Source organism: Haliotis asinina, chromosome 3 (assembly GCF_037392515.1).
Source record: "Haliotis asinina isolate JCU_RB_2024 chromosome 3, JCU_Hal_asi_v2, whole genome shotgun sequence".
Taxonomy (NCBI): domain Eukaryota; kingdom Metazoa; phylum Mollusca; class Gastropoda; order Lepetellida; family Haliotidae; genus Haliotis; species Haliotis asinina.
The window spans coordinates 72,487,906-72,512,644 of NC_090282.1; the positions used below are offsets into that span (position 1 = coordinate 72,487,906).

The 24,739-nt window shown below is 39.0% G+C and overlaps 1 protein-coding gene across 1 annotated transcript; it reads right to left on the reverse strand.

Annotated features, from left to right (window-relative positions):
* Positions 1–1,013: 1,013 nt before the first annotated feature.
* Positions 1,014–23,779, reverse strand: LOC137279020 (acid-sensing ion channel 1A-like). Its single transcript, XM_067811505.1, has 8 exons — positions 23,254–23,779; positions 21,829–22,116; positions 21,400–21,465; positions 7,493–7,920; positions 6,144–6,225; positions 4,050–4,168; positions 2,829–2,924; positions 1,014–1,616 (listed from the first exon to the last, which is right to left on the reverse strand). The coding sequence occupies exons 1-8, from the start codon at positions 23,777–23,779 to the stop codon at positions 1,014–1,016; spliced, it is 2,208 nt and encodes a 735-aa protein (XP_067667606.1).
* Positions 23,780–24,739: the final 960 nt, after the last annotated feature.

Consider the following 24,739-nt stretch of genomic DNA (forward strand, 5'->3'; position numbering starts at 1 on the left):
GCTCACCTATTGTTCGTGTTGGTTACTTTCACTTCGTCAAATAATGACCATGGACTAAAGCCTCATAGTACATTAATCGCCCGAGATGACGTGATGCATTTGAGCCTCTAAACATCAGATTATATCTCCATGTGTCCCAGAGTAGGCTGTTAAGGTAATGACCATGAACTAGAACCACATAGTACATTTAATCACCCGATACACTGAGATGACGTGATGCACGTGAGTCTCTAAACATCAGATTATATCTCCATGTGTCCCAGAGTAGGCTGTTAAGGTAATGACCATGGACTAGAGCCACACAGTACATTAATCGCCCGACACACTGAGATGACGTGATGCATGTGAGCCTCTAAACATCAGATTATATCTCCATGTGTCCCAGAGTAGGCAGTTAAGGTCCCCAGTCTGCATCTTGTTCTTGAAGTTGTGTAATGTCCATTTGTATCATGTTGAGGTTTTTACATTAAGTGTATTTTAGACATTGTGCATTTTATGGGATTGGAAAGGTGGGTGTCGAATAAGTGACAGTGTGCACTAGGTACCAAAAACGTCGCGTTAACAATATTTCGCTCATGTGACGACGTGCTAGCTCATTGAGATACTATGCCGCAGTTACGTATTAATACCCTACTTTGACACATTAAACTGACTCTGAGGCGAGACATTCTTGTTGTGTAAATCATTTTGTATGACGCGGCCCGGGATCGAACCCACGACCCTCAGCAGCGGACTCTCTAACCACTACACCACGGAGGCGGCAAAACGGACTGGGAGCAGCTTTGAACAATGATATCAGATTACGTAGGTTGTAAGCCCTGTACCTACTGAATAGCATTGAAAACATGACATCGCAAACACAACAAATATGCAGTTGCAAGTATTTTAATATTCAATGTGCACGTGTTCCCACAAATGTGGGCATACAACAATATCCGTATGACAACGACGACTGGAGGTCGGGCTTTGGCAAAGGGCACTCACTTCTAACTGGTGTCATCATTAACAATGGTTTATTTGGAGTTGTCTCGACTGTCCAGCTTACCAACTTTGTTCTTTTCAAACACCATCGAAACGAAAGTGATACACAAAAAGTCAAACACTTCTAACACTGTCAGCAGACTGGCACCAAGCAACAGACCAAGTGCTCCACCGATGTCACAAAATAGATCCAGGACCCCATATTCCAGCTGCTTTTCAATGTGTTCGTAGGTCATAGAGCTCATATACATCTCCAGAATGACGAGATTCCTCCTCCAATACTCTTCAGTCTGACCCTTGGCCTTGGTGTACGCAGTTATGTAGTTCCTGGTCAGTGGAGCGCTGGAGTGCTGGGTGGTGAACCTGGTATAGCTGCATGGCTCAGGACACCCAGCTTTACATCCAGTGTCTGTCTGTAGATATCTAGCTTTCGCTGGGATATAACATTCCTGGAACTGTTGAGCGGTACAAACTGTAACATCGACGCTTTGGTTAGCATAGGCCCGGCAGTTGCACATGCTGACGATGAAATCCACCTCACAATCCTGTTTGCATGCATGACGAGAATAGTTTCCAGTGAAATGCTTCAGAACCCTGTCTCCACAGTCACCCACACCTTCATGTGCTTTCACCTTCTGTCATAATACACAAATACATAATCACTATTTGAAGAATAATGATTTTTACAATAACAAACTTAGTAGAGCTTAATCTCCTTACACGGATCCAGCAGTCGTCGGCGTTCACATCCAGCGTTTTTACGTGCAAGTAGATTCTGTTACCAGATTACATATGTATTAAGAAGCAAGGGAGATAACTTGACGTTTTGCACGTCTGTCATGGTAAAATAATAAATTAATGATAAGGTCTTCATCCCAATACGCTATACCCTAGTTATATGAAGTAACTTGAGTCACTTGTAAAAACAATTTTCTAATCGACATAAATCACCAAACCGTTTGCTATGTTGAACCGAGTGGTGCTTTGGATTGAAGCGAGCATAGTTTTTTTTTTTTTGCCGTAGCTAGAACATTGCTCTTTATTTTCTGATACGTTTGGCAAAAGTTAAGTTAGTTGCCTCACAATGATGTCAATGATGTATGAAAATAGAAAATGCTTAGCGCTACCTGAAATTTATCCTGATATTATTACAATGTAAAGTAGATTATTCCGTGACTGAGTGAGTGACACCTGAGCCCATTAGTTTATGGCTCCTGTTATTGTGGTTTCGGGCATTTAACACTACAGACAGTATTACACTGACAGTGACGCCGCAGCCTATAAGGTGCTATGTGAGTGACTGCGATGGTCAACGTCCATTTTCGAAGCATTCTGGAACCACCACTGTTGGTGCCACAAGAAAGTCACCTCAAACATAGTGAACATGTGGAGAATGCATACGCTTCTTCGACAACGGGCACTTTAACTACTGTTCTTGGGATGCATTTAGAGTGAATGAATTTAGTTTTACGCCGCACTCAGCAATAGTCCAACCTGGAGTGCGCGCTAGGTACGGTTTACTATTGATAAAAAGCTCACTTTGAGTGAGTGAGTGAATTTAGCTTTATGCCACAGTCAGCAATATTCCAGCTATATGGCGACGGTCTGTAAATAATCGAGTCTGGACCAGACAATCCAGTGATTATCAACGTGAGCATCGATCTGTGCAATTGGGAACCGATGACATGCGTCAACCAAGTCAGCGAACCTGACTACCCAATCCTGTTAGTCGCCTCTCACGACAAGCTAAGTCGCCTGTTATGGCAAACATGCTTTGCTGAAGGTCTGTTCTACCCCGGGACCTTCACGGGTCTCACTTTGAGACTTTAACAGAGCGTAAAACTCACCTTTACTCCTATACCTACGAAGTGCTGTGAGCCAGGAGCTACCGCCATTCCCATCTCAGACATGATTGGGATCACCTCCGGAGCGTGAACAGCCACCTTCAGGTCAGACCGAATAGAACTATTCGCTAGAAATGATCATACACACGAATACTAGATGTGATATATAATACCACGACGAAACATATAATTGTCAGATAGGTACATGTATGTTGCAGCAACAGTTTTACTGTCTTGATATCACCTGCTTACAGATAATGGTGATATCTGCCTCTCCGAATCCATATGTTCTTATGATTATCTTTCCACAGACTAATTACTGTCCTGCCACCAATTCCAGATCCAGAATGTTTTATTTCTGGAGTGCTTGTCTTCTCATGCACATTAGATATAGGGGATACGAAGAACCAGGAATGATAGGAAACATGTAAGGGGACAGACATACTGGGTGGTGTATATGAGTGTTAACATGTTGGCGGGGTCATTTACCGACTCACTATAAAAACTTGAAAACTTTTCATTATCCCCGCAGTGCACGTGCGTTATATTTGATACCAAGCTCCATCTGGGGAAGGCGCATGACCCCGTCGATTTTGGTGGCCTTTAAGGCCACACTTTAAATATTTCAGCATGTTAACTTGCATGTTAAGCTTGCCATTGAGATATTTCAAGAACCATTTACTTGATGGTCTATTTAACACCAACTTTTACAGGGGGCTGGGGCAGGACCCAGTTGATTTTTGGTGATCTTCACTTAATTTTCAAGGTCACACTGACACTATGAAGATGTTAGCATGTTAACCTGCATGTTACTGGATTATCTTCATGGTCAACACCAAGTTTAATGCAGACAATGCGCAGGGCCCAGTCGGTTTTCATGTCATTTTCAAGGTCAAGGCGACATTTAGAGGATTTCAGCATCTTACGGTTGTAAGAAATATTTCTAAATATCGGTTGACTGAATGAGACTTTCAAGAATTATTTTGAATGTTTTTGTAAGCATTTTTACTGCTATGTTTTGGATTTCACACATCGTGCTATTTATGCCATGGTCAAAAAGAGTCTTGAAAATATTTGTGTGTTTTGAAAACAGCTACGAAGCAGGATATCAAGAGAAGTTAACTGTTCATGTTCTTGTTGACATTAGACTTCATTTAAATTTGATTCAATATTTTGCGGCAAGGGATTTTGCCACCATAGTGACATTTGCTTGTTATCACTCACCATAAAGCCTGTTCCAAGGTACCCTTCATGACTCCGGGTATACTCCTCTTCCTGGGCATTAAGCAAGAGGCGAAGACCATGGGCACGCCCGGAATTACGAGCCAACAGATGGCCATTGGCTGAAGCAGAAAGCGTGTGTGTGCATTTTAATTAATCACTTGTAAAGACCACTCGCCTACAAATAAGAAAATTAACCCATTTTTTTCAAGATTCCTCTTTTACATAAGCCTATATAAGTACAGTGATCCGACAGTATATTTTGCCGATTAGTTGTAGTGTTTGTGGATATTCAAGATGACCCCTTTCCCTGATAACCAGACTGAACCTATCAGCTAACATAAGTCGCACTGTTACTTTTAACCTCCTTTATCCGAAAGTGCCAAAGCAGTTGTCAAAGGTGACTGTGCCTTTCACGCATTGTATGGTATTGCATATGATTACCTACATTGGTGGAAATCGGATTGCTGCCTGTACATCATTTTCAACCCTAAACTATAGTTCAGCGTTCTGCAGATGAGTTAGTTTCTCGGGAAACAAAGAACAGTGGCATATATTACATGTATGAACTCTGAAGTAGTTTTGAAGTTTGAACGTATGTATATTATTCAACAGAACACCTAATGTTAGATGTTAATTTTGTGGGATCGAATGACAATATTTGAATCTTTTTTAGCCAGGTTATTGTACAATTTCATTCACAACATTAGTTATACACTTTTAACACAAACAGGAGGTATTGACGAGAACGTTAGTCTCCAGAGAGTTTTGTTGAAAGAGAAATATAAGCGCGTAATAGTTCTGGCTGAGATTTGCTTCAGTCAAATATCCATAAACGTGATAGATCCTTAAAAAAATTTAGATGACTGGTCACAGCACCCTGATATCTATCTTATTGTTGACCAAACTGTCAAACAAAATGATGTCGCACGATATCTAGTCTAAAGACTAACAATATCGGCACATACTCTTCATCACAGGTCCCATTTCAACTGGGTCCATTCTATCCCGTTCTTCCTGCATGGTAGTGCTAAGCTAATCGAGACTGGTAAATGGATATTGACGGTTGTCTACGCACGATCCAAGGATATCATAGACATGTTCACTGAGTGATCACTTTGAACTGAGTACTGGGCTTGAAAGCGTGGTTATGTGAGTAGTGTGTGCTCAGGTGTCGTCACTCGCCCATAGTAGGCCTGCAGGATGTTGCCACGGTGGTACTGACAAGTGACACGTCCTGAATAGCATGCAAAGGGGTTCTGCCACTCGCAGTGATCCCGCCACACATCCCAAATACGAATGGTTCTGGCTTACGTTACAGATCCGCTGTAACGGAGTAAATTAAGTAAATTAAGAGCAGGGTATTTACGATCCTGCAGCTAGTCTGCTGTCTGTTGTCCATGCCAAGGACGTCCTGATTAAAACTTGATTCAAAAATAGAATGTTCGCCTAACAAGTATTGGTCCAGTACTATGGCTCCTGACGTCTTCAGTAATGTGACGTTCGTCAATCTCCTGAAAACATACTGAGTTCGGACATGAAGGTTCCATCCGCAAGGACGAAGAACACCGGTGTATCGTTAAAGATCACCTCCAACTTTAGAGGCACTTTCACCTATGTTTCATTGTAAAGTGCTTCTGATGAAACAGTCTTGTACTTGATCGACCATATCAACGTCAGTCATGAAAGTTAATTGTCTGTTAAAGTGTTTACCGCCTATACATCGTGCTTGGGAAACACAGCCTGGGTCCTAATAGCAGATTCACATTTTACTTAGGCTTTCATTTCAAGGGAAGAAGGTGCTCATTTGTTGTGTATGTCAGTTCAACAAACAACATTACTTTTACATTTCGGACACTGCATTTACATGGCATGTATATTTTGTTGTCTCTTGACTCAACTCATCCGTTGAAGCTCCCAGTATCTGCACATGCACAGGTGAATCAACTGCACACCACAGCGAGCAGGAATATCCAAAACATATTAAACCAGTGGACTGAAATCTTGATCAACAGAAATTCCATCACCCACACACGTGACGGTAACACTCGTTACTGAGTTGCAGGATTTGGGTGTTTCCATGACAATGTACCTTACCGTTATATGTGAAACATTTCCCCATATCTGTATCCAGGTAGATAAAGTCGTCTTGCCCACATGGCGCTGACTCCCAGTCACACTGAAAAGGAATATGATGGTCTATTTGACTGATGTTTGATTTCATGGCACCTGTTAATATTTTCCGATTTTGTACTCTATTTAATTAGATTTGTCTTTTTTGACAAATGTTTTGGCCGTTGGGACCTACATGTACGAATCCCTTCTGCCAAACAATGAGGATCTAATAAATGGACTCAAATACATATGTTACACTTATTGTTTTTTGTTTGACGTTTCGAATGCCCCTCCTGAACAGAGTGAAATGAGTTATGAATTCTTTGGCCAGACACTTACCATTCACTTCATGTTGTGATGTCTATGAATATACTCTCGGTAAAATATATGGTGCTTCTTTTGAAGATGGAAACGTCTTTTCCAGAATATTTTATAGTGATTGTAAAACACACGTTCATTAAAGAGTGGACAATATCGACTTTGCAGTCTCCGCTTTTTTGGAGCTAGTTTCATCGTTTCGGTTTACTGAGATACTTCACAATGGGTACGTATGCGGTGCATTCAATCCGTTAGTGTTTCCATTCATTCTGTTATGCTAACACTGAATTTTATTCTCACTACTGTTAAATATTACTGCATATGTGTAATATAGACGAGGTTCTCTCTACCTTCTCGGGAAGCAAGATCTATGTCATATGAGAAGTTTGTTGAATAAACGTTTCTATTATATCAAACTACTTTTATGTACAATTTATCTGAGTAACATATCGATGGTGAGTATCTTCTCAAGTCTCATAAGTAACATACATGTATAAATACATGTAAATATGTTTGGTATTCATTCAGTATCGCATACATGTATAAATACATGTAAATATGTTTGGTATTCATTCAGTATCGCATACATGTATAAATACATGTAAATATGTTTAGTATTCATTCAGTATCGCATTCATAAATGTTATTCCAGTAACATAGCAGTATTTGTTTTCTTAATGAAAATGGTGATCAAAAAGCAGATACTAGTTTCTACGCTGCCAACAGGCGTCTAGAGATAATGAAACGGTAAACAAGAGAATTATTTATCGCATAAAATTATTAATATTGTAGTAACATAATATCTGCATTATGCATCGAACAATAGTGGTATCACAATTCACGGATCTTTCATACATATCTCAGACTCAAATAATACTAGTGTATATACGAAGCCTGCACATGTGTAGGGATGATGACAACGATTTGCCTTTTCGTTTAGTTGAGCAATAAAAGAAAAGTACATTTCTATATAGCACCCACGTTAGTACGTATTAACTACTCATGCCACTTACCTTAATGGTGCTGTTTTCCATGGTGTGTCCGTAACTGCTGGTCAATGATACTTGTAAACTGGTAATCTTGGAAATGTCTAGCTGACTTATGTTGACGTTTGGTAACTGTTCATTGAAATCAGTATATGGAAACGCCACTTGCAACACATCCCTCCATCCAAGATTCTCAAGCAGTGAACGCCTCACGATATTGTTATTACATATTGTTATCGCTGGGAACGAAAGGGTGTTTTCAAGGATTTGGTCTACTCTCACGTTGACAGGAACAGACAGATAAAGAGATATCTGATTGTAGATGTTGAAAGTGGTGAAACAAAGTCCGCCACAAAAGATGAGGAACCAGACTACCCGTCTAGTGGTATTGGAATTGGCGTCACATATTTGAGGTAATCCCTGTACAGTCACCACCTCGTGTAAAAGTTTGTTGCCTGTCATTGCCAGGGAGTAGGTAGCGGGTCTTACGGTTTAAAACGAATGAAGTATTAGAACGTCTCCTTCCTTGGTGTCTCTGTTTAACGGGTCGTTGATGATCAAATCTCTGCTGACTGTTCAGTCTTGTGACAGACGAACGTATATATGGCTTTTGTTGTTGAGTGTCTTCAATACATAACAGATGCATGTTGACTTTATTAATTGCTTGACGGCTAATACTATCGTTGTTCTTAGAAATTGCATGCATTAGTAGTTGTTAGGTAACTGATTTGCTAACAGCTCAGTGTATTTGCCCAGAAAAGTTTTATCGACCGGCAGCTAAGAAAGAGCATTGGCAGTGTTCCTGGGTGCAGGTGTGGCCATGGGGAGAGAAGCGGCGTGAGGGGGAAAACGTGCATTTATACATGTAGGATCCTGAAAACAATTCCTGTAATTCTCTCGTTAAATGACTGTTCATAGTGCATGTTTGTCGTTTTTATTCCTCTTTCGAGATGACAAAACAATGACGTGTTTCTATTAGATTTCTTAACAATGAGTCAAGTAGAGATCCTCTAATGGCCTTCCGTGACATGTGTTTTCCCATTCGCAGCGTTAGCGTCAGTTTCTTTGAGGTACTTTGAGGTACCGTGGTCACTTTTTCTTTAGTAAAATTAACTAATACTAACTGTTCAACAAACAATAAAAATACTTCTGGTGAACAACAACACTGGTAGATACCTTTGGCCTGACACTTAAGCCTCATATCACACTGAATTAACCGATATTCAACACCAAATCAACTCTATCCTCTTAACAGTTGATCCTTTTACTGAAATTATAATTAACACGTCACAATTTAATTCTGGACTCACAATAGTCCAGAAACTCTCAGCACTGTGGCCACTCTCGCACAAGGGATTTCGCAAAATTAAACAGGCAGCTGTTATGTATGTGTGCTAAGGATGAAAAAATGAAAAAAAAATTTTTCGAAAACTCAAAATTTAAACTCGCTCGCCCATGGGCGTGCCCATGGGCGAACAGTGGCCAATGGGTAGGCCCATGGGCGAAAGTGTTTCATTTCATCCAGAATAAATGTTTTGGAGGTTGTAAATGAATGAAAAAATGTTAATAAGTATCATGACACAAATTTCAGCTTGTTGTGACTTGACTCTGCTAACTGACAGCGATTTTTCAAAAAGACTCGCCCATGGGTGAAAAACATATTGGCCCATGGAATAATTCATTTCATTGAAACTACATGGTTTTTTTTCCAGGCTTTGCAGCTTTTCAATAAATGAACGTGTATTCATTATTGTCTTGACACGAAATTAAGCTTATTTCGACTTAATTCGGCTAATTAAGAGTGATTTTTCAAAAAGACTCGCCCATGGGCGAAAACCATTTGGCCCATGGGTGAGAATATTTAGTTTTACTCAAAATACACCTTTTCCCATGTTTTGGAGGTTGTGAATGGATGAAAGTATGTTCATAAGTATCATGTCACAAAATTCAACTCATTTTGAATTAATTCCGTTAATTTAGAGCTATTTAACAAAATCTCACCCATGGGCGAAAAACATTTTGGCCCATGGGCGAGAATATTTCCTTTTACCCCAAACACATCTTTTCCAGTATTTGGAGGATGTAAATGAATGAAAGTACATTTATGAGTATCATGACAGAAATTTCAACTCATTTTGACTTAATTCCTCTAAATGAGTGCAATTTTGAAAACTCTCGCCCATGGGCGAGAATATTTGCCTTCACTCAAAATACATCTTTTCCTGTGGTTTGGAGGTGTAAATGAATGAGGATATAAATATGAGTATCATGGCACAAAATCCAACTCATTATGACTTAATTCTACTAATTGAGACCGATTTTCAAAAACATCTCGCCCATGGGCGAAAAACATTGGGCCCATGAGCGAAAAACTTTCCTTTTCACTCCAAATACATCTTTTCTAATGTTTTGGAGGATGTAAATGTATGAAAGTGCCATTGTGAGTATCATGACACAAAATTCAACTGATTTTGACTTAAATTTGCAAGTTCAGGAAGATTTCTAAAAAATATGCCAGAATAATCACTTTTACTCAAAATACATCTTTTCCTGTGTTTTGGATTTTGTAAATGAATGAGGATATATTTGTAAGTATCATGGCACAAAATTCAACTCATTTTGACTTAATTCTGCTAATTTGTAACAAGTACAAGAATCTGGACTTCCACTTAAATTTTCATAGTTTTTTTTTATTGTCTTGGGGGTTGTAAATTTATGAATGAAAGTGTGTTTATAAGTATCACGACAAAAACAAATGAAATCATTCCGGTCTTAATTCGACTAATCTCTCTCGTGGACGAAAATATATTCGTTTGCTCGTTTTCTTTATTTTGCAAACATATGGTTTAAAAATAGATGAAATTCTAATGAAAATTCAGTTTAATTTCGTGAGTGTAGTTTTATGTCGCACTCAGTAATATCCCAGCAATATGGCGACGGTTTGTAGATAATCGAGTTTGGATCAGACAATCCAGTGATCAACAGTATGAGCATCTACCTACACAATTGGGAACTGATGACATGTGTCAGCAAAAGTCAGCGAGCCTGACCACCCTATCCCGTTAGTCGCCTCTTACGACAAGCATAGTCGCCTTTTATGGCAAGCATGGGTTGTTGAAGCCCTCTTCTACTCCAGATCTTCACGGGTCCCGAACACAGAGCTTTACTTCCAGCAACATATACAATACACTTAGAATACTAAGCCTTGAGATTCTTTTGAATTTAGGTAATCTATAAATATACCAAAATTCAACCTATATCTATGAAGTTGAAGTTATTTGTGAAAGCCCTAATCAAGAGTGACCACACTCCACTGACTATGCTGGGACACAATAATAAACGGTGTTGTGAGATTTTTAAACTGCATTGAAATATGTCCTGTCAATTCCGCTGACATTCGCCAAATGTACCTACCTAGTAGTTTTAAGTGTACTTACCCAGTTTAGCATGTTTCGTTTTAATAGTGTGATCTCCATTTTTAGCAATTCCCGTTTGCCCGTCCCGGCCGTCTTCGTCCGAGGTTTTATGGGGTATTCTCCTATTTGTCAGACCAGAAATAATCTACAACAGGGGGTAGGTCACTCGCTTGTTTTCTTTACCATTTGTACTAATTAGTATGCGCCTCCTCATGCTCCAATGCACACAGTGACCTGATTCGTCTCCATCGCAACTTAGGCTGCGTTTAACAGTACTTCAGCCAGTTTACTGTATCAGTCGAAATCTTACAATGAATGAATGAATGAAGAGCAAGAAGTATATTTGAATGAATGAAAGAAATAATAAAAGAAAGAAGTACATATGTGAATGAATGAAAGAATAAATGATACACCACGGCCATCCCTTCCAAAACATGCTAAAGAACGCAAAACTATCGTTAGATCACATGTGTTAACATCAGCATGTTATTGTCTCCCTGGTCAGGCGTAACAATTGTCAGACAGGTTAAAACAACAAAGTATCTGGTTGACTGCACAGCTGCCTGTTGACGTAGTATACCCACATCACCTACTTTTCCTGCGTAACCTTCATCTACATCACCACACTTAATATATTGAGCAGAGAGCACAGAAGGCCCTATAGCTGTAACCTCTGAACCGTGGCGTCTCTCTGTTCCCAAGTTCCCAAGTGGGGGTGTCCTTTTCTACCTATTCCATTGATCTTTAAAACATCTAACAAGCTCAACGCATGCATTTTTTACTCAAATGTGATGTTATACATATCATAAGAGTATTTTTTATGCGTTATTCAGTTGATAAATTATTATTTCATGATACATGTACAATATTTTGCTTCGATTCTGTAACTACCCACATTATGACATTGAGACCATTCTGATTTATCGAGTAAAATACGATTGTATAGTTTTGAGTTTGAATCTTGGCATATTTTACCGGTTTGCCACTTTCGCACTCTACCTTTTTAAAGGAGGCGTGCATATTTTGGTGGTTTTTAGTACTCCATCTATTCATTTGGATTTATTAATTTATTTGTTTTTGTTTTGTTTTTTACTGCTAGTGGGCCTGTTAGTCTGCTTTGATAACTGTAAATTTATTCTGACGTTTGACGAGCGGAACATGAAGTGTTGTTATCATGTATGTTATGTAATTATATTATTGGTATGGAGCGGCATTGATATGTATGTTTATGCTTGACAATCCAGTCCCGATTACTTGAGGAGATTAGTTTAAACTATAGATTAACGTATCCATACTATTAATGTGTAATCATTATATCGGGTTTTGAGGAATACGTAATGTAATCAAGATTGACTTTGCGTTTACTTTTCTATTTTTTAAATAAATTTTCACTATTTTTGCTACACTCGAACAGATTTACCTTGGCTTCCGTGATTGTGGTCTCTAAGTATTTTAGAAATTATGTTGTTGAGACAACTGGAACTGTTGATCTGCAGTCTTTCAAAATTCATATACACGAGATATATTCTCCCTTTTTACCAGTTCTCAAAATGAACATATAGCTGTTTACACAAAGGTATCTTCCCGTAAAATAAGTAGGACGAAACGTGAAGCATAGCAGCTTTACTGAAGCCATAACTGAAGTTGTTAAAATGATCGTGAAAACTGTCATTTTCAACATTCACCATGCAAGCAATTTTACCAAGAAACTAAATAACTCATTACTACTGGAAAGAGTGAACTGGAAGCCCGTTTTATTAACTGAAGTCACTGATTGAACTCGCTAACATCGATTCACTTACATTCTGGTACACGTGTCTTATTTCGTTTCCTGAGGACACACATTTTACTTTTTTTTATAGAAAATCCGTGTCTAATCCCATAAAACAACACCGTTGTCACTACACCAAACGATTTTGACCTCGACCCAAAACAAAGGTTTAACTTACAGGACTACCTGTAAGATATTCCTTTCTTGATAACGAGTTTAACAGCTACGCCGAAATGCTGCTTACCTTATAAGAAGTTGTATATCCATAGAACTTTCGTATTTTTTTCCAAATGATCATGACCTGAACAGATATTACTTTGTCAGAGACTTCATGAGTGATTTTCAAGTTCTAATCCACACACTGATTTCCACTTTTTCATCATTCTGAATTTTATCTCAGTTTGTTGAATATCTCAGCATAACTCGCAAAGACAATGGAAACTGAGCGGAACGATGACGCTTTCTGTTTCTTCCGCGTTCACTTACGTAATTTCCGCAAAGCGCCTACGACAATTTGCGCCGAAAAAGTCATGTCTCGTCCGCTGGTCTTGTTTATTGGAGTATAACAGCTGCCGCTGTCAAGTGTATTTTACTTGTCCATGGATCACATTAGGTCATTAGGGGACACCAGCTTTGAAATGAACAGGTGTTCGTGAGTGTATATGGATGAAAAAGACTGATTGCGCAAGACGTGCAGCCACATATCTCACATTCAAAGGAAATCTCGAATTGATTGTTTTATAAGGCGTCGAGCTGACCGGTTGGTTTTGGTGTTGTGTATAAACCTCCTTTGCAAGAACTTTGTCAAGCATACCTGCTTTGTCCTTTTGCAAGACCTGCACATATTAGTCTTTGAAAGACATTGACATTTATGTGCAGGTGCTCTGGAAAACCTTGTCCGGCACGATATTCCTTCCAATTTAGTTATTGTGTGCATGCTGCATTTCAATTTTGGAAATGTGCTTAAAACATATTTTGATTCTCAAAGAATGTGGTTCGTTTAGCAAGCAAAATATTGCTTTGATTAACACTTCACCAGTACTATACAATATTACAGAATACACAAAACCGGATACACAAAAACGACAAATTATAGCATTGTGATTAGGGGTATATGGGGTTATAGGAGTCACTTTTTATCCACCGAGACAAGTCCTACACGCCCTGGTGGGGTGTGGATTCGGGGAGGGGGTAACGGAGGAGATGACCACTACACACGTACTCCATACGCTATCATGGTCTTCCTTACTGCTTGAAGATCGACCTTTTCTCACTGTGGTCTATGGTGACTTCGGTGAACGGAAAAGAACTTATTCACTGTGAAAAACAGAAAATAGTTGATCCGTCCATGATTTTATCATAAAATACAAAGCTTGATTTTTTTATATGTTTTAACAGGAAACTAATTAACTTGTCAAAAACCTTCTCACAAATGTTCAGTGTTTCTACAAAGAGCTAGTCAGACACAACAAACCATAATTCTATTTTTCATGTTTACTTATATGATAGATGTATTTGATGTAATGATATGTATGCATATGTTATTATATGATAGTTCATATGGATGACGACACATGCTTCATTTATATTTTGTATTATATGCTGTATGGGTGAGGTACTGTAAAGCTTGTTCACCAGTCCCTATCAGAGTTACAAAACACACAAAAATACAACAACATGGAGATGTGTGGAGAAAATAGAGACATATGGAGAACAGCAATGTCATAACTGAACAGAAATCATTCCCTCTATTGGTGAAGGCCATGTGGGATTAGTTAAACAAAGAAATCTAGTCGACCATGCCTCCTAATCCTCTTACTCCTTAAACAAACGACTTGCCTGGGCTGTCTAAAATTGAATTGAAATTTTTGTAAATTCGATGTTTCGGGTATTACGTAAGGAGGTAATCAGGTGTCAACACTATGGCGTTCGACGCTCCGGACATGAAGGAAAACCAAATACGTTATAAAGTACAGTAATGTGGTCAATATGAGCGAGGCAGACAGCCTGATGAGCACAGCTCATTACGGAAATCTCTTGTCTTTGGAGCTGCTCGTTGAGACGCTGAAGCCTTCTGTCAAGTTCTTCTTTATTCTTTATTGTGGCCACTGTCTCACAATATGCAGTTTACATTGCTCACAGACCCTCGATTCACGATGACGCCAACTTTCTCGACTACTGTTCGTGCGACGACTATCATTCAGGAATTGGTTCCGCAGCTCATTCTTTCGCCGAAGTCTTTGTGTATGTGTTTTAGCTCGTTAATTAGCGTAGAGACGAGTCTTCTGCTATTCTCGGGCATTCTCGGGCACAAGTTCTCCAAGGTAGTCGACGCTCCGGGTGTCATTAGAACAGTGTTGACAACTGTCACACTCCACTGCTTTTCGACAGTCCTGTTGTCTGTTTGATAAAACAATGGACAATCCGGGTGTGAACCAAAAGAGGATACCACCATTCTCATCGGTGGATGAAATTGGATGAAGAAAACCCGCATACTCTTCATCACATTGCTACACCGTATTTACCATAACGAATGTTTAAATATCACTTTATGTAAAAAGAGCATCAAAACAAGCTGAAACCATGTATTATATTAACATGGTACTAACTATAGTCGATTCGAACCACTGCTTTACAGTTCACTGAGTGGATGCAGGCTTTTCCCACGTGGCGGGGTAAAACTTAATGATCTATTCTCCCTCGCAAGGCCACGTGAACCAATCAGAAATGGACATTCTTAAATGGGTTAGGAGAAATGTGCCCTGTACGTTCTTATGAACCTTGATCTTTCAGGTACATTTCATCAGTTGTGTACAAATAATGGTCTAGAATAATGTTTCAAACACTTTAATAAGTACTGATGCAGGGGCTCCATATATGTTCTTGTTTACGTTCCGCTCGTCAAACGTCAGAATAAATTTACAGGTATCAAAGCAGACTCACTCGCTGGGCCACTTGCAACAAAAAGCCCAAACAAAGCAAAAACAGGTAAATCAGTTAATTTAAACAAATAGATGGAATACTAAAAAAACACCTAAATATTAGTATGCACGCCCCATTTAAAAAGATAGAGCGCTAAAGTGGCAAGATTCAAACTCAAAACTATTCAATCGTATTTTGTTCGATAAATCAAAATGGTCTCAATGTCATAATGTGGGTAGTTACAGAATCAAAGCAAAATATTTTACATGTTTATGTACGATTTATTTAGCAAAGCAAGAAAAATCCCCGACAAACACGGCCGCTTCTCCTCAATACGTGGGTTTGTGAGAGTGAGGGTACTCCCTGCAAGGCTCACTCCCATTAGTTAACAAGGCGTCCTCCCATTTTATGTATTTTTTACTCGATAGGTACGGAAAATTAACTAGGCGATGTGGGTATGTCATGACTGGTTGATTTCTCAGGATTAGGTGAATTGGGTATGGCAGAGTCGATATACTATGATCATAGGGGATTTAGCAACCATGTTGGCGTGAAGGAATGACAAAACTCTGTAATAGATTAATGAGTGTCTTTTTTAAGCATTACGAAAATGGGAATGGTAAATTAACACAAAATACCCTAGACCTGTCCAGCGTGTCATACATATATATATATATATATATATATATATATATATATATATATATATATATATATATATATATATATATATATATATATATATATATATATATATCATAGAATAATAATTTATCAACTGAATAATACATAAAAATACTCTTATGATTATGTATAACATCACATTTTAATAAAAAGATGCATGCGTTGAGCTTGTTAGATGTTTTAAGATTAATGGAAGAGGTAGAGAAGGACACCCCCACTTGGGAACTTGGGAGCAGAGAGACGCCACGGTTCAGTGGTTACAGCTGTAGGGCCTTCTGTGCTCTCTGCTCAATATATTAAAGGGGCACTGATGCGGAGCAATTTCCGTGGACTGGTGTAAACTTTTGTTATTGTTTTTCTCCCGTGCGTACCCGGATGATATCCCAGAATTCGTGACTGGTTCGTGACCTCTGCTGCGCATTCCGTTAGCGCAATTGATAGTTTAATTATAGACAGATCAACTTAGGTGAAGTCATTTTTACTTCATAACAAATGTATTTTGAAAACAAATGAAACACTTAGAAGGTTAATCATCTGCCAGTGGTAGAAATGGTAAAAAACTATTAGGACGGAAAAATAACGAAGCCAATGTACGTCTCTATATTTTGTCTCATAACCCTAATTGGTTTATTGTCATATTTGTATGATTCTGAAAATTAATAAAAGAACACACGATCTGCTTATACTCATAGTAAATTTCTAACATAACAGCAACATTTATACATTGTATAGATTGCCAATGTGGATCCTATTTCACACACATACGCGATCTAGTGTGTGTTTTCTGTCATACAGATTCTGCTGAATGCTACAAAAAATAAATTAAAACAAAATGCAAATAATGAATGTAAAACAGACTAATTTTATAGCAACGATGTCAGGCTACTACCTTGTTCAGGAATGTATCCATCAATATCCACGTAAAAGAAATCGTATTCCATTCATCTGCAGCTGGTAAATAATCCTGCTCTGTGTCGCGTGTCTTACAACTGTCTCATTTGCGAAAAAGTAACACATCGTTTCACGTCTTTCGTTGGTGAAAACCAGATAAACCTCTCATTGGTCTCCCAAGATAGCACACCTGGCAACTAATTGTATGATGTCCACTATTCTAAGTAATTTAGTTAACCAATAATGAGCAATCAATCAATCAACGCAAGGGTGGTTACTTCTTTGAAGGGAGGATGTTGTTTTTGCACTCACTCTTTACGACAGGGTGTAGTCATCTACACACACTGCCTTTTGACAAATCCGTTAGAAGATAAAAGTAATTAATCAATCAGTGTGTTATCGGTTAATCCTTTGATCGATGTTTGTTTTTGTAACTCAGCTGATAAACCCTCTTGCATCACTTACATGCACATATTACATAACATACAATACATTTGCCATTACAGACCTTAATTTATAATGTTGAGTATTTACTCCAGACAGGAGAAATGCCAAATGGGAACCTTTGTTGAGTAACCGAAGTGGTGCTACTACTAATTATACCTGTTATAAATTCATTAATTGACCATCCAGAGAATGATGACAAATAACACGTGTAGGTTTACACCATCAAACGCGAGTTACAGCAAGGAAGATGTAATCTCTGTGTCGCATGCAGCCTGAAAACACTTATGGGCCGAAACTGTTTTGAGGATACCAACGGAATTTCGTTACATAAGGAATACACACAGGCATTTGCTGTGTACTTGGGTAAATAGGTGAAATAAGGGGGTTTTTTTACGTATGAAAATTTTCAGATTTCTCTACCAAAGGCAAAGTCATCGTTTTTTGTTTACGAATTCAAATAAATCAACAGTGTGTTTTTATTATCATAAATAATAAACCATTGTAGCTACCATAGCTACCAAAATTTACGTATGATATTTGCTATCACAGCTGAACCAACACTCAAAACTACCTATATATATAAAGCTTTGCAATCTTCCGTACTGAAACAAATGGCTTGCTACGTGCCTGTAGACATCATATTTTCATGTAACATGATTAAATATCGAGGTTAAAAACACAGAAATAGGATCAAATTGGATCAGTAACTATACCATCCAAGCATCCGAAAAGAACTACACTGCTGGGATATTTTGTTACGATCAGACAAGGAATACCATGGATATTTTTGAACAAATGGCATATGATGGGCATCCGGCCTCCTGACTGTTAAGGTGAAGAAATTCTGCTAATATGGACAGGAGCCCAGTTCCTTTGTCCGTCACGGTCGAAGGAGCGGGCGCTGACCAATTTGCGGTTTGGTTTCGTAATTCGACCGTTGGCGAGAAACATTATTCGCTCCGCATCAGTGCCCCTTTAAGTGTGGTGATGTAGATGAAGGTTACGCAGGAAAAGTAGGTGATGTGGGTATACTACGTCAACAGGCAGCTGTGCGTGCAGTCAATCAGATAGTTTGTTGTTTTAACCTGTCTGACAATTGTTACGCCTGACCAGGGAGACAATAACATGCTGATGTTAACACATGTGATCTAACGATAGTTTTGCGTTCTTTAGCATGCTTTGGAAGGGATGGCCGTGGTGTATCATTTATTCTTTCATTCATTCCCATATGTACTTTCTTTTATTATATCTTTCTCATTCATTCACATATGCACTTCTTTCTTTCATCAATTCTTTCATTCATTCACATATACGTCTTGCTCTTCATTCATTCATTCATTGTAAGATTTCGACTGATACAGTAAACTGGCTGAAGTACTGTTAAACGCAGCCTAAGTTGCGATGGAGACGAATCAGGTCACTGTGTGCATTGGAGCATGAGGAGGCGCATACTAATTAGTACAAATGGTAAAGAAAACAAGCGAGTGACCTACCCCTGCTGTAGATAATTTCTGGTCTGACAAATAGGAGAATACCCCATAAAACCTCGGACGAAGAAAAGCCGGGACGGGCAAACGGGAATTGCTAAAAATGGAGACCACACTATTAAAACGAAACATGCTAAACTGGGTAGGTACACTTAAAACAGCTAGGTAGGTACATTTGGTCAATGTCAGCGGAATTGGCAAGACATATTTCAATACAGTTTAAAGATCTCACAACACCGTTTATTATTGTGTCCCAGCATAGTCAGTGGAGTGTGGTCACTCTTGATTAGGGCTTTCACAAATAACTTCAACTTCATAGATATAGGTTGAATTTTGGTATATTTATATTATATTCTTTATTACAGAAGTGTAGGCCATCGGCCCATAACTACAAAAGTTGCATGGTGTATGACAAAACATGGTGTATACAGTATAGATCGGTAGTTTTAACATCTTAGATGCATTGCATGATAAATAAAGCTAGCTAAATTATTTATAAGATTACAGTCTAATGATGACATAAGGAGTTTGAATTTTGCTTTACATGGATTGGTGCAAAAGGCTTTAGGTAAATGGTTCAACCGGAGCTGTTTGAATTTGGAACACACGAGGAGAAAGTGGTACTCATCCTCAATATAGCCTTCCTCGCATTGTAAACATAGCCTGTCATTTCTATCTATTTTATAATATCTTCCAGTTTCAATACGTAACTGGTGTGAAAAGCACCTAAACTGCGCGAGTGCTACTCTAAACTTTTTAATGCTAATCACATTTAAATATGGCTCTCTAGCCAGTGATGTTTTAAAATAAGAATAACATGTAGATTTACTGCCATTTTGAAGTGAGCTGAACCAGTTCTGTTCATGAATACATTTAAGACGATTCTCAAATTCAGTTAAGAATGAGGTAGGGGAAGTAACAGTTTGCTGCTCCCAAACAAAGCCAAAACCCAAGCTGTAAAGCAGATCTCTACACTTCGACGCCCAATTAACTCTATTATGATCTAAAGCCATTAGCATCATGTGATAACATTTTTTGGGATAACGAGATTCAGACATGCCTAATAATTTTAGCCAATACTTTATAACCCGTTTATATGCTAAAATATATAGGGGAAACCGCCCACATTCACCACGAGCTATATTATTAGTTGTAGAGATCTTGACGCCTAAAAATCGTTTGCAAGCCAATGTGTGTACCGATTCTATACAGTCATTCTGATAGAATCCCCAGACCTCGGCACCATACAGCAGAATAGGAGCTATTTTCCTATCAAATATCTTAAAGTATAACTCAAGAGATATATTGCTTAGTTTACTTATTGTTTTAAGGACACCAAATAAGGCCTTTTTGCCTTGCAAGGCTGCATTGGAACAATGACTAGACCAAGACAAGCCTCTCGTGAAGGTTATACCAAGATACTTATATGAAGTTACAGCTTCCAACTTCCTACCATTATAAAACCAACTTTCTCGTCTTGATAAAATACCACCTTTCTGAAACACGACAACTTTTGTCTTATCCAAATTGACTTCAAGACCGTATTCTATACAAAACGTTTCTAAAACATTGATGCGTTTCTGTAGTCCACCAATAGAATCAGATATAAGTACGATGTCATCCGCAAAGAGGAGAATAAATATCTGAATAACATCAGGATGTAATTGGATACCTGGACCTGAACACCGTTCTATCTCAACAGCCAGCTCGTTGATAAAAATTGAAAACAGCAGAGGGCTTAGGACGCAGCCCTGACGAACACCACGTGAACAAGGGAAAACTCCTGATAGCACATTATCAAATTTTACGGTAGCCTTAACGGAAGAATAGATAGCCTGTACAGAGTTAACCATTTTGGGGAGACACCTCTAGACTTCAATACTGACCATAATTTCAAACGACTTACACTGTCGAATGCCTTTGCAAAATCCACGAATACACAGTAAAGTTTGACCTTTTGCTTACTCAGGTACCTCTGGATAATAGACGGGAGGATAAATATGTTATCAATGGTGGAGTAATCGTGGCGGAAACCAGCTTGTGACTCTACAATTTTACAATATGCTTCACACCAATACGTTAATCTCCTGTTTAATATAGACACATAAACCTTGCTAAATACACTAAGAAGAGAAATACCTCTATAGTTAGATGGGGAGTGTATATCACCTTTCTTATATAAAGGAACAATGGCAGCCTCCGACCATGATTCTGGAAAGTAAGCCTGTTCAAACATGGCATTGAAAAGAGCTGCAAGATATGGTACCAAAATATCGGTTGTGTATTTGAAAAATTCTGGAATTAATAAATCAGTACCTGAGGATTTGCCACACTTCAGCCCTTCGATGGCGGTGAAAACCTCCTCCTGTGAAATAGGAGAGTCTAAAATGAAGCGTGTCATATCATCACAGTTATCAGAGTCAGTTTCATCCATAACACTGACTTCGGACTGATCATCGGAAAGAAACAGGTTTTTGAAATGGTCAGCCCATTCGCAGATGGTTATATTAGGAGAACGAGTATTGGCAGAGGAGGACAACCCTTTTAAAGTAGACCAGAATGCTTTACTATCATGGAGACTTCTTGCGATTTTATCGCTCACTTTGTCATAATATGCTTTCCTTTTATTTCTAAGTATTGATGTGTAGGTATTCCGGGCCTTAATATAATTACTCAAGTGAACATCAGTTTTATTACCACGAAATACTTTAAGAAGTCTTTCCCTTTCTGATCTATGGAACCTACATTCCGCGTCAAACCATGGTTCGGAGTGTACAAATCTAGTTTTCTTATGGCGCTTCATACTACCGGCCGCTTCACAGATTACTGCAGTAAACTGAGTAACAACCTTATCAATTTCATCAACAGGTAGTATACATTTCTCAAATATGTCAACAACGGCAGGTAACAACAGGTTCTCCCTGAACTGTTGGAGATACTTCAGGTCCCACACATAGCGGTCCGTCACACGTTTTGCACGTGCTACTTCAACACTGTCGTCGGTAGCAGGGTCACGTGACTGAAACGAGCATGCTAACGGTTGATGGCATGAGTCAGCTCGTGAAACAACTTCAAAATGTTTACAATATGAAAATAGGCAATTAGATACAATAATATAATCAATTACACTTGATCCACTCTGATTAATAAACGTAAAGTCGCCGATACCAGAATCCGCACCACAACGGCCGTTTAAGATGGACATATTAAGGGCAGCACACATATTCACCAGGACACGACCAGCACTGTTGATGATTTTATCACACGATGACCTGTCGATGTTAACGCTGTCCTCAAACGACGACATATACTCATCCCCCAAGATATCAGAGATGTCATTATCAATGGCATCACATAGTGTTCCCGTTCGAGCATTGAAGTCCCCACCAACAATCACTTGCACATCCTTATTCCTTGATCCAAGTACCTCAACAAGTGAGTTACAGAACAGCGTGATACCACACTTAATCTGTTTGTGTGTATACCAGGTAGAGCCACTTGGGTTTACGTATACACTGGCATATACGACATCTTTATCCAATGAAAAGGCAGTCTTGTCAATTAACAAAAATACAGCATTCTCTGTGATTTTAGATGTTTTCACATAATTATTAAGGGACTTTTTCACAAGAACAGTTATACCTCCTGACGGTCTTCCTCTAATCGCTGTTTTAAGGGCATTGATACTATAGGGTATGTGTTCATGAAAAATATGGTCATAATCATATTCAATAGTCCATGTTTCTAGAAGACCAATAATATCAAAGTCAGATATATAATCGGTAAAACAAGTATCTGAAAGTTTATTGAGGAAACCGGAGATATTCCAAAAGAGAAACTGTTTGTTTACGTTCAAAGCCGAACGGCTGTGTAGCTGGGTGTGGCCACACCCCTAGGTATTTGTGGGAGGTGGGTTTACATGAGGAATGCTCTCTACAATGGAGCAGGCTGTGTCTGTATTCGAGGTGTCCGTACTCTCCGATACTACCAGTTCGCCGTTTCGGAAGTAGCCACGTTTGTTTTGTGATCGTAGATCTTGAAGTATTTTCCTCTGTCAGTGAGTCAGGTCACTGGCGACCCCATAACCTTTGCTCCTTAGTGCGTTACGGAGACAAAGTGAGCGTATTTTGCAGTCCGAGGTAAAGAATTTAATTATGATTGGCCTAGTACGTTTAGTTTGTGATGGCCGACGTCCTATCCTGTGAGCTTCAGCGATATCCTCTGGAGACAGCCGGACACTGTCCGAGTCCAAACAGTCATTCAGAATCTCACATGACAAGGCTCTCAAATCCCAGCTAACTTCTTCAGGTTTTTCGGACACGCCATATAGCAAAACATTGTTACGTCTATTGTATTGTTCTAATTTTTCAACTTCCTTTAGCAAGTCTATCACATCATGCTGACCAGATCCACTCTGACGTGGAGGGTTACACTCAAGTTTGTCCAGACGGTCACTGACAGCTTCTATATCTAAACGTAGGACAGATTGTTCCCCTTGAATATCCTGTATGTTTCGCTTTATGTCGTCCACAGTACTACTAAGTTTCCTAGTTTGAGTTTTTATGTCTCTCATGTCACGCATAAGTTCATTCTTCATTGCCCGAAACTCCTGTAAAATATCATTTTTCATGGCTTCGAGGGCGCTTTCACTGATATGACTCGTCTTACCGGTGGGTCCCGGGTTCAGTTTCAACATCCCCCGAGAGTAAGATATTAGACCAGACAAACACGACAATGAAACTTGCATTGTATATGGAGGTAAGCAACACATATGTAGCCAGGAGCCGATAGCCCACATCGACATACCACGGGCATTCAGTGTACGGGGTATACGGGCTGACATGGCCGACCTGCCGGGCGCCATGTGGGTGTGAGAATGTTCCTATTCTCGCTCTCCAAACGTCAAGGGGTATCCCCATCGGTAACGTTGAAGTGGCAACACTTTAATAAAGCAATATGATCTGTCAGGTGTTACTCACAGCTTTTGGTATTTGCTTTTGTCGGGTGGTTTAGCGAGAGCGTGTACACACACACGTCTTGTCAGTAGGGGCAGGCAACTCCAACGTATATTTATAGAATACCTAAATTCAAAAGAATCTCAAGGCTTAGTATTCTAAGTGTACTCTATATGTTGCTGGAAGTAAAGGGCTTCAACAACCCATGCTTGCCATGAAAGGCGACTATGCTTGTCGTAAGAGGCGACTAACGGGATCGGGTGGTCAGGCTCGCTGACTTGGTTGACACATGTCATCAGTTCCCAATTGTGCAGGTAGATGCTCATACTGTTGATCACTGGATTGTCTGATCCAAACTCGATTATCTACAAACCGTCGCCATATTGCTGGGATATTACTGAGTGCAACATAAAACTACACTCACGAAATTAAACTGAATTGTCATTAGAATTTCATCTATTTTTAAGCCATATGTTTGCAAAATAAAGAAAACGAGCAAACGAATATATTTTCGTCCACGAGAGAGATTAGTCGAATTAAGACCGGAATGATTTCATTTTTTTTGTCGTGATAATTACAAACACACTTTCATTCATATATTTACAACCTCCAAGAAATAAAAAAGCTATGAAAATTTAAGTGGAAGTCCAGATTCTTGTACTTGTTACAAATTAGCAGAATTAAGTCAAAATGAGTTGAAT